Here is a 14,622-nt window from a genome sequence, read left to right on the forward strand (position 1 = left end):
AACACACACACTCTGGTTTGGTTTCATCTTGTCAAGATGTTGCTTTACACCACTGCAGGCTTTAGGGTCATTGGAATTGGACCAAAGCGAACTAAACCTTTCAGACTCGATCTAAGAGCTACAGCTGGTTGCAGCTAACATGTTAGCATCATTAACGACCAGCCTCTGTTCAGTCATACTTCCGTATTGTCTCTTAAAAGCAGGGACAAGATGGCGAACTTCTTGACAAGCTAGCAGTGCACCCTCCAGCAGCCATATTGGAAGTCCTCATGTTCTTGAACTTCAGTTTAACAGTTATGTTCAACTTATTCTGCTCAGCAGCACCAAAAATACTTTGTTGTTTTGGTTTGTCCACATGCCGCTTGCTAGCGAGCTAGTCACACCTATCTGCAAAACATTTGATTTTGGCTGTCGTAACATTTGTATTGATATACTGTACAAATATATGTATAGCATGCTGGCAAAACCCTCATTAAAAAAACACATGAATATTAATGTTTTCACAATACTAGTTTGGCAAATCAGTACCAACTCAAGCACCACTTATAGCTTTGTCTGGATCGCTCATCGAGCCACTGATGCGCCCTCTGGCAGCCATATTGGAGGTCCTCATGCCCATGAGCTTCAGTTGAACAATTATTTGTTCAATTTTGTTGTTTTTGGTTTGTTCATGTGCCACTTGATAGCTAACAATCACTATATACTAAACATTTGATTTTGGATATTCTAACAGTAGCATAGCTAGCAGGAAGACCCTCACAAAACTACACTGAAAAGTGAAAATGTTTTCATGTGTGAAATATTACATTTAATTCATAATTTTGAAATAGTAGTTTGACAAAACAGTATCAACTCAACTGTAGCATTTAGACAAGAGTTGCTAAAAGTGTTGGATTGTATTTTAACAGCTACTGAGCTCATGTACCAAATCCATCATCATGACAACGGAGCAGACTCCATCTTCTCTTTAACTAACTGACCAACAGCCACATTAAAACAAACTTTTTACTGGCTGGCTGTTGCAAACCAATTTACAACATGCCTTATTTGCATATCCTCTATTGGACCTCCGTGCTGCTGCCAGATGCTGTCGCCGGGAGAGTTTGGCTCGCAGTTTGTTCACAAATTATCTCACTCCCTGTGATTGTGAATGGAATATCAACTGTTTTACTTTAGAGTCAACTCTCCATCTTCTCAGTGTCATTTCTTGCTGCTGCAGACACCAAACCGTAAAAACCTTCAACACACATGGTGATATACAAGGTTTCGTAACGACAATGTTCAGCCACTGCTCTGCTGCCAGGTCTGCTTGTGAAACTTAAGTAGACTTTGCACTGATTTATACTTTGTTTTCATCATATTTACTTGTAGATTAAAATCTTATTTTGTGTTTTATTTTGTTTTTCATGTGCAGTTTCTTTTTTTTTTCTAATGATGAAATGAATATTATTCAAAGATGATTTTAAAGCACTTTTTGCTCACCGGCTCTCACTTGTACATCTATATGAATATGTAAATGACTGAAATCATATTGAAAAAATGCTTGTATTTTTGTTATGGCTCTGAGTGAGGGGGAAAATAAAGAAAATTAAAACTGAGCTGTGGTGGATGTTTATCATTGAAACAACAGATGGATAGAAGAGATATAAATATATATGTAAAGATATTAAAGTACTAACTAGAACCGTACAGAAGAACCCTTAATGGTTCCTGGTAGAAACCTTTATATAGGTTCCACTTTCAAAGACTCCTTCCTACAATGCAGTACAGAGAGCTTTTTATAATCTCAGGGTTTCTTGGAGAACCCACCCAGGGGGTTCTACAAGGAATCCTTATGTATTCCAGGGGTTTGGTGTAGAACAAATCCAGGGGGGTTCCACTAAGAAATGTTTAATATTCCGTGGTCTTCATCGGAGAGCTTATTTTTTATTGTATGAGGCTTCCATCTGCTGGCATGTGATGGTAACTACACAGATTGACAACATGGAGTTACTTTAACACAAGATGTGGTGGAATTACATAACTATAAGAGCTGACATCAGAGGTCATTCTGACTGTCTGAACTTTAATGCTATGATCTCTCATGATAAATAACCAATAAACAGAGCATTTATACACCAAAATGTAAATTCTGCAAAAATGAATCGGTCTGTATAACATTGCATATATTAAACTGTAATGACTGCTTATTTGTACAGCAGTATCTTTCTGTAGAGTAACAATAATCAGAGATCCAGTTTTCATTAGATTAATCTAGAATTACTCTCTTACTTTTTACAAGACTCTAAAACATTATATTTTAACATTTATAACTAATATCCTCCTGAAACAGCTGCAGAAAATTATCATAGCCTACAGCTCAGCCCCTTCCCTACTTTATTCTCCACAGATTCTTCAGTTACTCTACTGATTTTGGTCTAATTATTTGTATTTTAATGAAGGCATTTTTTTCCTCATGTATTGTTCTTTTTCAAGAATTAGAAAAAGGAGAGGCCACATTTCACTTGCATACCAACACAAATACATTTAGGAGGTGAAATCAAATTTTAAAAAGTAAAATAAAAACACAATAAAAGAAAAAAGAAAAGAAAAAGAGGGTTTGTGTGTTGCTTGGTGACATGAGAGTGTAGAGGACAAGCTAAACAAGAAGTATAGTTCAAGCCCTCAACAATGGGGTCATAAATAAGGGAAACGGACCATTTATGTTGCTACAGGAATAAAATAAGGTATTTTACAAACAATGTCCATTATAACTTTTCACGGTTGTTGTTCCTTGTTGTAAAGTTCAGAAAGGTTGGCTGCAGCTCCCTCCATGGAAACCATCTGCAGGAATGAAGCCACAGTCCCTCCTTCAGCTGATCTGCATCCTTTCATTTTGTTGCCACCAGTCTTTTAACTGTCATGCATCCAGTTGTTAAAAGTTGTTTGTTGAGTTTGGACCAAACTCCTTCAGCAGTATAATTCAACAGGCACAATACTGGATTTTTGCACCCCCATAATTTGTGGGGAAATTACTGTGTTGCCTGCTGAATAACTCAAAAGGGCCACTTTTATGTACTCTTTCTCATGAGAATGATTTCAGACGGCCCAGATGGAAAGATTATAAAAACTGTTGATGACATAACCAACATTAATTCAGCTAGACTGAGGATGCAGTTCACACTGTCAAAAATAACCAAAAGTTCATATTGTTAAGAAAGTAATCATCATCTGTGGTCAGTGTTAAGGCTGTGCATGGAAAAACAAAGTGTTCAACTTTGATTTTTAAGCAGAAGAGCTGGGCTGAACCTCCAATAGTAGTTCCAAACTTCCCCACTAGAGGTCAACAAAGTTTCAAAGGCAGTTGAAGGGGCCCGCTTGATTTAAAGGGTGTAAGAAGGCTCTTCAAAACATTATATACTGTAAACCTATATCTTTTAATTTGTTTCTGTGAAGAAAACTGAACTGAAAACATCAATTAAAAAAAAATTGGGCAGTAATACATTACTGAGTAATAGATTATTGTAATATTATCACTTTACCCAGTAATACTGTAATGGATATAATTTCTAAACAGTAATTAAATTACAATTACTAATCCAAATAAGTCTGAGTTACTGAGTTACTTTTTGATTGAAGTAGGCTATGATATAATGATGGGTTACATACAGCAGGTCAGGCAGCTCATGCCAACTGTAAAAAAGCCAAATGAAAGATGGAGGATGAGGGAGAGGGATAAACAGACTTTCCACAGGTTTTGTCATTATTTTGAGTTTGGCGCCTCCAGAGCAAATCTGTGGTGATGTATCTAATTTGAAGGCCACACTCAGAGAGGCAAACTTTGTTGTCCAATTTTTCAATCAAACAAAAATAAAACTAATACAGTATCTAAGAAAAACTGAAAAAAAAAAAAAATGAAAATGAAAAGAACGGTCTCATTCTGGAAAATAGCTTGAACCAAACTGAATTGAAAACAATATTAAAAATGAATAAAAAGACACAAAAAATACAAAAATCTAATAACACTGGAGTAAAGTAAAATATTTGTCTCCAAAATGAAGTAGAGTAGGGGCCTATAAACTAGTAAAATTCAAATAATCTAGTACAAAGTAATGAGATCAAATTTGTACTTAAGTACAGTATTTGAGTAAATATACTTAGTTATATTCCAGCACTGACTATAGCATATCGACCACATAATGTCATTGGTGGGATACAGTATTAAAATCGCGACATTGAGCTGTTTTGTCCCTCCCAGTGTACCGTACTCGGCCTTATCCTTCAATACCGGAAAAGAGGAGGTCCTTTTCCCCGCAGACTCAACATGGTGAGCTGGTTTCCCTCACGATTCCTCTCTAAAATAATCACTAAACATCACTTTTTGCTGTTGTATTATCATACACATATACGTCCTGATTTGAAATTACACATCTTATAAAATGGTAGATGTTTAAATTGTAACCAAAAGCAGCGATTATTGTACTTTATTGATGATTTGAAATGACCTAACTCCACTATGGCTTGTTAGCCTGACTGTGGCTAACACTGTTAGCTTACTAAGAAAACGAAAAACTGCTACTTGCCAAAGGAAGTGTTGCCTTTTTTCTTCACACGGCATCGGTCGATTTTTTGTACATTTTGAACTACAGACCTATGTAGAAGCTAAATAATTAAATTTAAAATCTCTATTAAAAGTGTGACAACGTTAGTCTGGTTAGGCCGCAGCCGGCTGTGCTAAATGCTAATCGACATTCATTTCTGCAGCACATTAGCGTGACATGCTAACCGGGCTGACTGAGTATTCTCACCTTATGTTGCCATTCAGTTTTGTCCAGTTCGCAAATGTGTATGTGTAGTTTTATTTTGCTGTACCGGACGATTATCCCGTTAATTGACCGGTCTTGTCTCTCTTTCAGGCCAGAGGACCGAAGAAGCATCTGAAGCGCGTCGCAGCGCCAAAGCACTGGATGCTGGACAAACTCACCGGAGTGTTCGTAAGTAACTTTAATATCTACACTTTCCTTGCTTATTTTAGGGCATGTTCGATTTTGTCAGTAATTGTGTAAACTACAAGGTAAACTCGTATGATGCGCTGTAATGGATGGACAGGTAACACAGACGGCTTACTCAGTCGTGGTTTATCGTAAAACGTGTTGGTATTAGATGTAACTGAATAGGTTTGTATAAAAGCATAAGACTAGTTTGCGCCTCATGAACTTTAATGACTGTAATTTAAAGTCCTGTTTTGCATGAGGCTGGTATTAACTGGGTATCTCAGTAATGTGTAAAAGTTGCAGAGGTCGTATTTGATCTGAGTGTCGTGAGAAGCTGCCGTGTTAGTCATTTGTAAAGTAAAAAATTCACAACTCAAAGAGGGCCAGTTATAGTTTTAGGCCAGTGCGAACTGGCATCTCAGTGATTTTAGGGTTGAATTTTGTGTTGTCAAACATCCGAACAGGTGTGAAATCTGATTGTGGCTCATGTTGAACAGCAGTCAACATCTGGACTGTGAAATCGACTATATTGAGGTTTAAAATGAGCAATGGCAGGGTTAGGAGTTAATAAGGGTTGCAGATGTGCATTTATGCGTGTAACATGTAGAAACTGTACTAAAGTATTTTAAAATTATGAGAAACAGAGGCTAAGTGGAAACTGGTCTGTTACAGGGTGTCCAGTTGGCTTTATGATCCCAGGAATGATATAGATGATAGATGAATCACAAAGTAAGGTTGTATGTGGCTGTTTTGGGTCACACACAGGAATAAAACAGTTAAAGTCAGGATTAATTAGTCAGATGTTTTGCCAGAGTAAGTGTGTGATTTGGCCTTTTCTGTAATTGATGTTTGCTGTGGAACAGAAGTTTGTTTTTCACATTTGACATATCTGAATATAATGTCTGTAAATTCAATACATGGCATGAAACGGATGTGTTTTTTGAAACATGGAGCTAAAATGTTATATCCTGGTTAAAAAAGATTTTTTTTAACTAGCTTTCTCAGGTGTGTCACAACTGATAGGGTTGTACCAATACCAGTATCTGAAATGAGTCTGAAATGCTGGACCAGGTATTTGCAATATGCACCAATCAAATGTTTCATAATTTGCCGTAAAATAGGATCCTGCTACTTTCCAACAGTGTTCCATATCATCACATCCATACATGGATAGTAGTGTAGATGGGTAACTGATGTTGAGGGCTGTCCCTTGATGAAGCAGTGTCTGAATTTTCAATTAAAAAGAAAATAAAACTCTTTATTCGTCTTACAGGCTCCTCGTCCTTCCACCGGTCCTCACAAGCTAAGGGAGTGCCTCCCCCTCATTATTTTCCTGAGGAATCGCCTCAAGTATGCCCTGACTGGGGACGAGGTGAAGAAGATCTGCATGCAGAGGTTCATCAAGATCGATGGCAAGGTCCGCACTGATGTCACCTACCCTGCTGGATTCATGGGTGCGTAGACGTCTTGTTAAAGCTTTTGGTGCAGCTCACATCTGCTGTGGGACTTACTTTCCCATGTTTAGTTGGACATTATTCACAAATTCCACAGTATGAGCGGATCAGTGGTTAGTTTTTAGCTGCTTACATATGAATCAACAGGTAATATTTTGTAGGATAAAATAGATAGGTGAAGGATGGTGAGGCTTTGATGTTGGATGTGTAGGATTCAACTTCTACAAGGAGGCAGAAGGAGCAATGATGAATCTTTTGGTTTTGATCAGAAATGAGCTGAAACTACCCGACCAATTCCTCTAAGAAGTTCTGAGCTCCAACTAAAACACTTAAACAGGCTGGTTACAGGTCCTTTAAAAGTCTTAATGTCTGGAATTCACATTTAAAAAAGAACCTAAAAAGTGAAACATTCAAATTGTTTCAGGTCTTAATCCTTAATTGAATGCTGCTGTGGTAGTCTTAAATTCATTCAGAGCGCAACACTTCAATTTGAATGCCTTTTATCCTGTTAGTCTTAGTGTTTTGCTAATGGTGTACTTGAACACATGTTAAGCTTTACCAATCATTATCATGCTTAGTTACAATTTATGAGTTGGACTATATTTACTCAGAGTATGCCTGTTTATATTTAGTTTTATTGCGAAATTGGCCTTAAATTTAATCGAACATGGCTTTAAAAAGTCTTCAATTTAACTGGCTGATACATGTAGGCACATTGTCAGTTGTTTCTAACTTATCAAGTTTGTTAAAAGCAAGCAAATATTTGCTTGTAGTCTGGATGAGCAGTTGCTTTTAATTTGGACTAAATGCGAGACTGATTTCCCTTCTCAACTTCTGTTGTGAGGGTTTGTCAGAGGAAAGTGGCCCCTCAGAGTTTAAGAAACTGTCATTTGTCAGTTTTGAACATGAGAGGAACACCAGCTGTCACTGAGTCTGAAGAGCAGGCTCTTTTTTTTTTTTTAAATTAGATGTCTGATTCTTCAGTCTAGGTTGTCAGGTCTGTCACTGTCCTCCAGCAGGTTGTGTGAAAGGTCAGACACTCACGTATGCAGTTACTTTTGAATTGTAATAGAATATTGGACTGGGGTGGATTCCAGCCAGTTATTTGGGAAGGTGAGGTGATATTGAGAGGACTAAGTTTGATGTGTATGTGAATGTCTTTTTGATGGGAGTAGTTTTTTAGAAGAGGACTCCAGTACTGGACACATGTGACCCACAACGCAGAACAAATGAGATATCATGAACATGATTAGAAATTGAGATTGTGTACAGAACAAACAACTTGTTGACCGCTGAGCTGTCTCACTCGTCAGTGCTGCTACTTACACATTTGCTATGAAAATGATTGAATACTGCAGCTCTTTTCCAATTTAATATGCAGTCTCAACATGTTTTTGCCATTCATATTTTTCAATGATTGCGACTTTTAATCAATTAATTTCCAACTATTGTGATTATTGATTCATCGTTTTGAGTAATTTATAAAAAAACTGTCAATTCTCAGTTTACAACTGAATATCTTGGGCTTCGGGAAACACATTTTCACCTTTTTCTCATATTTTACATACTAATTGAATAATTGAGAAACTGACAAAAAAAATAATTGTTAAATGCAGCTCTGATTGTAATCAGACAAGTATTGCAGAATGGACAGAAGAGCTTTCAGCAGAGGAGTTTGTTTGTCCACACTCGCAGTCACGCCTCCATCAGACCTGTCATCCAGTTTTATTTCCACCTTGACACTGGCCAGCAGCCTCATATGGAGGTGTGGGGATTTAATTTCCGAATCCAAGGGAAGCCTTGGCAGCTGGATGGCTGCAGCCTGTTTATATACATATACAGTTGGTCACTCTGGACCAGTATTAGAGGAGGACATCTTTAACACAATGCTAGGTTGGTGGCTGCTCTTTTCAGATGTTTCTTGGACTTTATTATACTTAATTGTTAACTTAAGGCTGCGGCTAACCATTATTCTCTATTGATTAATCTGACGCTCAGTTTCATGATTTCATTTAGTTGTTTGGTTCATAAAATGTCAGGAAGCAGTGAAAAATTTTGAGAAGCTGAAATGTTAGAATTTGGACATTTTCTCTCAATGAATAGGAATGAATAGATTAGCAAAACGGCTGGCAATTAGAGAACTAGGGCTGCAACTATTATTTTCATAGCCAATTAATCAGTCAGTTTTCTTGATTAATAGTTGTTTGCCTATAAAATGTTGATCAGTGTTTCCCAAAGCCCAAGTTGACTTCCTCAAATGTCCTTTTTTGTCCACATCTGATTGTTTACTGTCAGAGGAGTAAAGAAACCATTAAAATATTCACATTTAACAAGCTGGAATCAGAATTTTGACTTCTTAAATATTACTCAAACCAATTAATTGATAATGAAAATAGTTGACTATTAATTTAATAATTTCTTACTAGAATAATCGTTTCAGCTCTGTAGTGGACAACTATTTGACCAATTGTTGGAGCTAAGTGTGGATTATCATAATATTTTTTTGTAAAATAAAAATTGGCTTTGATTTATTTCATTTAGCTGAAATGGTAAGTTGTGCAGAGCTTTGACTTTCAGTGGTTCGTGGCAGTTGTTTAATGAAACTTGAACTTAAAGAGGACTCTGTAGTACTAGTTTTGGTCCACATTTGGTTGTACATTGAATATTAAGTGTCTTGAAGGATACTGAACCTCCTGCCATATCGGTTGACATTATTGTCAATGAGACCTGAAAATGTCACATGATGCTTTTGGCTTCTTCTGGTTTAGGGTCTTGGTTTAATTCAGTGATGGTAAATCAGTTGCTTGAAGAAAATCAGTTAAGGACTTGAGTGGACTGAACGCTGTGAAATAAGACAGGAAGTAGTGATGGAAAAATGTGCATATCGTAGGAATGAAGGACATGGTTTTTCCAAAGGGATATGCATATGGTCACATTTTTTACTTTGGCAAGTGCAGGTGGGTGTTAGAGGTTTGATTTGGCATCACAAGACAGAAGGAAAGTCAGTGTTGGGTCATAGTGAGGGGATGACCTAATTTCCAAGCATCAGGTCTTTAGGAATAAGATTCAATCAATCAGTCAATTAATGGCAGACTAGGACTTCACTCTTTTTTTTTTTTACATTTGAGTAAGTTTACTGTTTAACTGCAGTATGTTAAATAAAAACACTTGGATGCTCAAACTCTTGCTTCCTTTTATCCAGATGTGATCAGCATTGAGAAGACTGGCGAGCACTTCCGTCTCATCTACGATGTGAAGGGACGTTTCACCGTCCACCGCATCACCGCTGAGGAGGCCAAGGTAAGAAATTAAATATGCTGTTTTAAACTCAATTTTTTAACCTTAAAGTCCTCCATCTTTAATCTTCTTTCTTTAAATCTCTTAGTACTGAAAGTGTGAGAAAATGGAAAGATAAGTGGCAACAGATTTAAGATAAGTCTTCTCTCAGATTAAAACAGACTCAGTAACATAATTTTCTTGCTATGTGACTTAGAACTTAAGTTTGTGTTACGCTGGCAGAGTTTTGAGCTTTAGCAGAATCTGTGCTGATTTAAAAAGTGTTAATAAGCATGTGAGATCAGCTTTAAGTATTTTGTTTGTTCCTCTTGCCAAATTTAAAGACCAGCTGCGGCAGCCAGTGGTGTTTCAAACTGGTTTAATCTGCAAAAATGTTGGTCATATCTGGTTAAAATCCTCTACTGTGAGGAGAGTTACAACAGCAGACAGAACAGGAAGAACAGGTGGTGGTGAACACCAAGATGTCATTCTAGGACTTTGTTTTGTTCATTAATTGTCTGCAGGTCCTTCAAAAGCCTAAATTGCAATCTTCTGAATTATGGGTTTGTCTGAAATTGAGACTATTTATCCTACAGCAGGTCTTAGAAATTGAATGATTGTGAAGTTAAGGTTACTTCTTTAAAGTTGCATTAATGTCAGTCTTGCTTTAAAGTTGTTTTTCTTTTGGAGAAAATTGCATTGATCATGCTGTAATAATAGCAAAAAAAGAACCAATAATCACTAATACAAACTGCATCTATTGCAGTGAAATATGTATTAAATTAGATTCATAATGGTCTTTACAAGTCTTCAATTTAACTTGTTGAAATCTGCAGAAACTCTGTTTGTGTTTTCAGTCATGCTGTTTTTCCTAGTTTTTCCTAACCCGTCTCCTCTTCCTCTGCAGTACAAGCTGTGCAAGGTGAAGAAGATCATCATTGGCACCAAGGGAATCCCCCACCTGGTGACCCATGACGCTCGCACCATCCGCTACCCAGACCCCCTCATCAAGGTCAACGACACGATCCGCATCGACCTGGACACCGGCAAGATCACAGACTTCATCAAGTTTGATACTGGTAGGCTCCTTTATTTTCAGGGTAAACAACCATCACTTCATGTACCTTTGTTCGTTTTAATGACACGATTTGTTCATTTCTTCTGCTCCCTCCAGGTAACCTGTGCATGGTGACAGGCGGTGCTAACTTGGGGCGTATCGGTGTGATCACCAACAGGGAGCGTCACCCTGGCTCTTTCGACGTGGTGCACGTCAAGGATAGCACAGGCAACAGCTTCGCTACCAGGCTCTCCAACATCTTTGTTATTGGCAAGGTGAGGACACGCAGACAGAAATATTCTGGTCCAAAGAGCAGCTTCTGAATCACTTCTGGCGAGAAGAACTTAACCTCAGTGCTCTTCATTTAAACATGCTCACAGAGAACGTCAGGAACTGCCATTAGAATCGGTTCCTCATGCAAAACAGCTTTTCCTCTCATTTGAGTCAGAATTAAGAATTTTGGAGCAATGATGACCTTTTGGGGTTTGATCAGCAATGAAAATACACAACCTACTCCTCTAAGAAGTGCTGAGCTCCTTGACAATAAAATCAAACTAAGTCATCATGTCTTCAGATATTCATCTGGATTACCCACGTGCTCGGTCCAAGTACAATGATGTGGCGGGCTAGTACATCTGGGAACTTGGCCCGGCTGAGCAAGTGATAAGACAGACTGAAACTATTAAAGTACTTTGATGCTCTATCAATTGTTCAAGTGATTTTTAATGCAAAATGGCAGAAAATGCAGTTTTCAGCCTCTCAGATATGGAGATTTTCATATTAAACTGAATAATTTAGGCTTCAAACTGACAAAACAAGACATTTGAAGGGATAACCCTGGACTTTGAGACACTGGGATGGACATTTCTAACCTTTTTCTGGCATTTTATGGATGTTACAGTCATAGATTAAACATGATAATCAACTTGAGTCATTATTTGATAATTACTAGTAAGTAAAACTATTTATGCAGGGGAAAGTAAAGAGTAGATGCTAGATTTTGAACTATGTTGAAACCTGTGTCAAACCTCTGACTTCTGTTAGACCCGAGTAGCACTTCGATTGTTTTAGAAGAAGTTGACTTGTGCAGCAGGTGCCTTTGCTGCAGGGGAATAGGGGGTGAGGAAAAATATCAACACAGCCATGTAGTATTTTATTGGTACACTGACTCAAGTGTCAAATCTTATATTACATAAACTATCTTTACAAATAGGAATTAGTTTGTTTCTAGAAGAAAAACAATTGTAGTTTGACTCCACTAGATGGTGCTAAGTCTTTTTTTCTGATGAGGCCACTAAAGGTCACAATCAGCAGGATTGATTGATCAGCCTGTCTGCTGCTTGTCCTGGTTTGCTGTTACAAAAATGATTTGAAATGACATGAAGAAACTGAAAATGTATCAGATCAACCAGATGTTGACAGTTTTGTTTTGGGGACATTATTTGCAGGTGGCAAGACATAATAAATAGCAATATTTTATTGCATACTGATTGGAAAATCTTTAAAATCACACTAACATATTGTGATATTATATTATGGAGCCTTTGCACGGCTACTCTGGAAGGGAAATAACACCCAGATGAAAGAGAATGACTTTCTAAAAATAACTCAAGGCTCACTGCTTCAACAAGAACAAAAGTGAAAATTTGAAAGAGCATTTATTTATTTTTCATGCAGTGATCCACCTCAGGAAAAAGAAAAATGGTACTAAAAATGTTTTCAATGTTTCATGAAAATGTGAACAAGTTGCTGCTCAGTGTGACGTCTGTCCTGCACCAACATGTGTCCCTTTGTAGTTAAATACACAGTTGAAACTCCACAGTACAGTGATGTCCTGAGTATGGGACACTGTCAGTGTATCTAATCAAAACAGTTTTTTCTGCTGATCTTGTTAAAGTGTGTTTACTCACAGGAAAAGAGGTAGATTGTCAGGGACTAACTGTAGAAAATCTCTGAGCTCTTCTGTCCCCTCAAGTCAAACACATGATTACAAGGACCAGGCCTGTGCAGAATGTCTGCAGTAAAAAGTTGCTCGCTTCTCTCTGCTGTTCTGACATTTATTTGGCCGCTGAAGTGACCAGAGCTGTCAGCAACACGGTCGTCTCTCTGCTGGGTGACATTTATTAAACAGCCTCAGCCGTGAGCTTTTCTTCACCTTGAGCTCAAGTGTTGGCCGTCAGATAAATGTTAGTACCGTCAAGTGTTGAGCTTCTGTTGGACATTTTAGAAAGAGCACTTTACAAGTCCTAGGATTCTTGAGCTACATTTTTTTTTATGGCTGTGAATGAAATTGTTTTTACAGTTTTTAAAAATGACAAACCATCACCACCAGATTCACAATAGGACTTAAATAACTTCTGGGAAGAGTTCATTCTTGGATAATTGAGTGTTCCTGAGCATCTTTACTGTTATTTCTGCATCACCTTACATTATTGTAACATGTTATTGAAAACATGCACAATGTTAAAACTTTAAAAATTCATTAACACTGAGTTATCAGGCCGCCTCATTGTTTTCCTCTCCTCAGGAAAATGATACAGGACATTTTAGCTCTTCATAAATAAGACAAAATAACAGTATTTAGACAGAATTAACAGGCTCTTTTGCTCTCATTAGAGCCCAAATAAAATCTACTGTGACCCACATGAGGGTCCCAACCCAGTCTTTGAATGACTGATGTAAACTAACTTTATATTGGAAAGCTTGTTTGGGTTTTTATTGTTTACCAGATTTTTAAAAAGAAAACTGTTAAACACTGAATATGGGCATGTATGAAAATGCAGCACAGTGCTGCTATGATTGACAGAAATAATTAACTATTTTGATGTTTGTAATTTTATATTTACATATACAATTTGTTTGTATATTGAACAAAAGATGTCAATTTTCACACATGAAGCAGTAATTTTTATTTACAGTTGAAAAATTAACTAAATTTTCATAGCTTTCTGCATTGATTTTACACCAGTTAAGACAGTCTTTGTGCTTTCTTTAAATATGTGTACATCAGGATCATAAACTGCAGTGTAGTGATAATGGATGTAGAGGACTTTGTCGTTTCATGAACTAGTTCTGTCGACATAAACTTGAATGCAGAACAAGGTTTTTCAGTGCCAAGTGAGTCACAGAATTGGACACCGTGTCCCAGATTCCACCTGTTTGCCACCTGCTTGAGCTGCTCCCTTTGATCAACATTAATAAATGACACTTTTTTTTTCTCCCTGTCCTCTCCGTCTCCAGGGCAACAAGCCGTGGGTGTCCCTGCCCAGAGGAAAGGGAATCCGTCTGACCATCGCCGAGGAGAGAGACAAGAGGCTGGCCGCCAAGCAGGGCAGCAGCTAAACTGGCCACACACAGACAGCCTGACCCCTGGTTTTCAAATAAACTGTTATTTACAAAACATTTCACTTCTTTTACTGTGTTTTATTCACTACTCTATGGTAACAATACTTCATAAAACTAGAGGTGTGTGAGAAATGACTTCTTCAGAGAGAGAGAGAAGAGGTGAACCACAGTTACAGAAAATGCATCATGTCAGGTCCATGTGTGTATAGAGATTTGGATACTATAGGCTAAAAACAAACTTGTGAAATATTAAATCTTAAAGTGATCACAACCAGTTTATTTACTGATTTGTTTGATTTCATTTACCAAAAGTTTAGATGATGTAGAACAGTGATGTTAATAAATCACTTGGTCATCTACAGACGACCTCAGTCGATCATGACAAAGTCATGAGTCAATACTCAAACATTAACAAATTAAAAGTTGAAATAATCGGTCATAATTATGAAAAATGAAATTGATTGAAAGTCAAATTATGATTTTTTTTTTTGCCAGAATTGGTAGTAATAAAGTATAA

At 37.3% G+C, this 14,622-nt stretch overlaps 1 protein-coding gene and 2 non-coding genes across 3 annotated transcripts; all 3 read left to right on the forward strand.

Moving 5' to 3' along the window:
* Positions 1 to 4,238: 4,238 nt before the first annotated feature.
* On the forward strand, positions 4,239 to 14,162 carry rps4x (ribosomal protein S4 X-linked). Its single transcript, XM_084712261.1, has 7 exons — positions 4,239 to 4,306; positions 4,896 to 4,973; positions 6,247 to 6,427; positions 9,630 to 9,727; positions 10,611 to 10,782; positions 10,878 to 11,035; positions 14,001 to 14,162. Exons 1-7 carry the CDS (start codon positions 4,304 to 4,306, stop codon positions 14,100 to 14,102), a joined length of 792 nt encoding a protein of 263 aa, XP_084568387.1. The 5' UTR covers positions 4,239 to 4,303; the 3' UTR covers positions 14,103 to 14,162.
* Positions 6,668 to 6,744, forward strand: LOC146306007 (small nucleolar RNA SNORD61). The gene has a single exon (XR_014769191.1). It is a non-coding gene; the product is annotated as a small nucleolar RNA SNORD61 (small nucleolar RNA).
* LOC146306008 (small nucleolar RNA SNORD61) lies at positions 11,225 to 11,296 on the forward strand. The gene has a single exon (XR_014769192.1). It is a non-coding gene; the product is annotated as a small nucleolar RNA SNORD61 (small nucleolar RNA).
* Positions 14,163 to 14,622: the final 460 nt, after the last annotated feature.

The sequence above is a fragment of the Lutjanus erythropterus genome, chromosome 23 (assembly GCF_056507025.1).
Source record: "Lutjanus erythropterus isolate fLutEry1 chromosome 23, fLutEry1.hap2, whole genome shotgun sequence".
Classification (NCBI taxonomy): domain Eukaryota; kingdom Metazoa; phylum Chordata; class Actinopteri; order Lutjaniformes; family Lutjanidae; genus Lutjanus; species Lutjanus erythropterus.

Coding starts and splice junctions, on each gene's coding strand:
- rps4x (XM_084712261.1), top strand. Junction 6,428..9,629: donor CTACCCTGCTGGATTCATGG/GTGCGTAGACGT, acceptor CCTTTTATCCAG/ATGTGATCAGCATTGAGAAG. Junction 11,036..14,000: donor ACATCTTTGTTATTGGCAAG/GTGAGGACACGC, acceptor CTCCGTCTCCAG/GGCAACAAGCCGTGGGTGTC.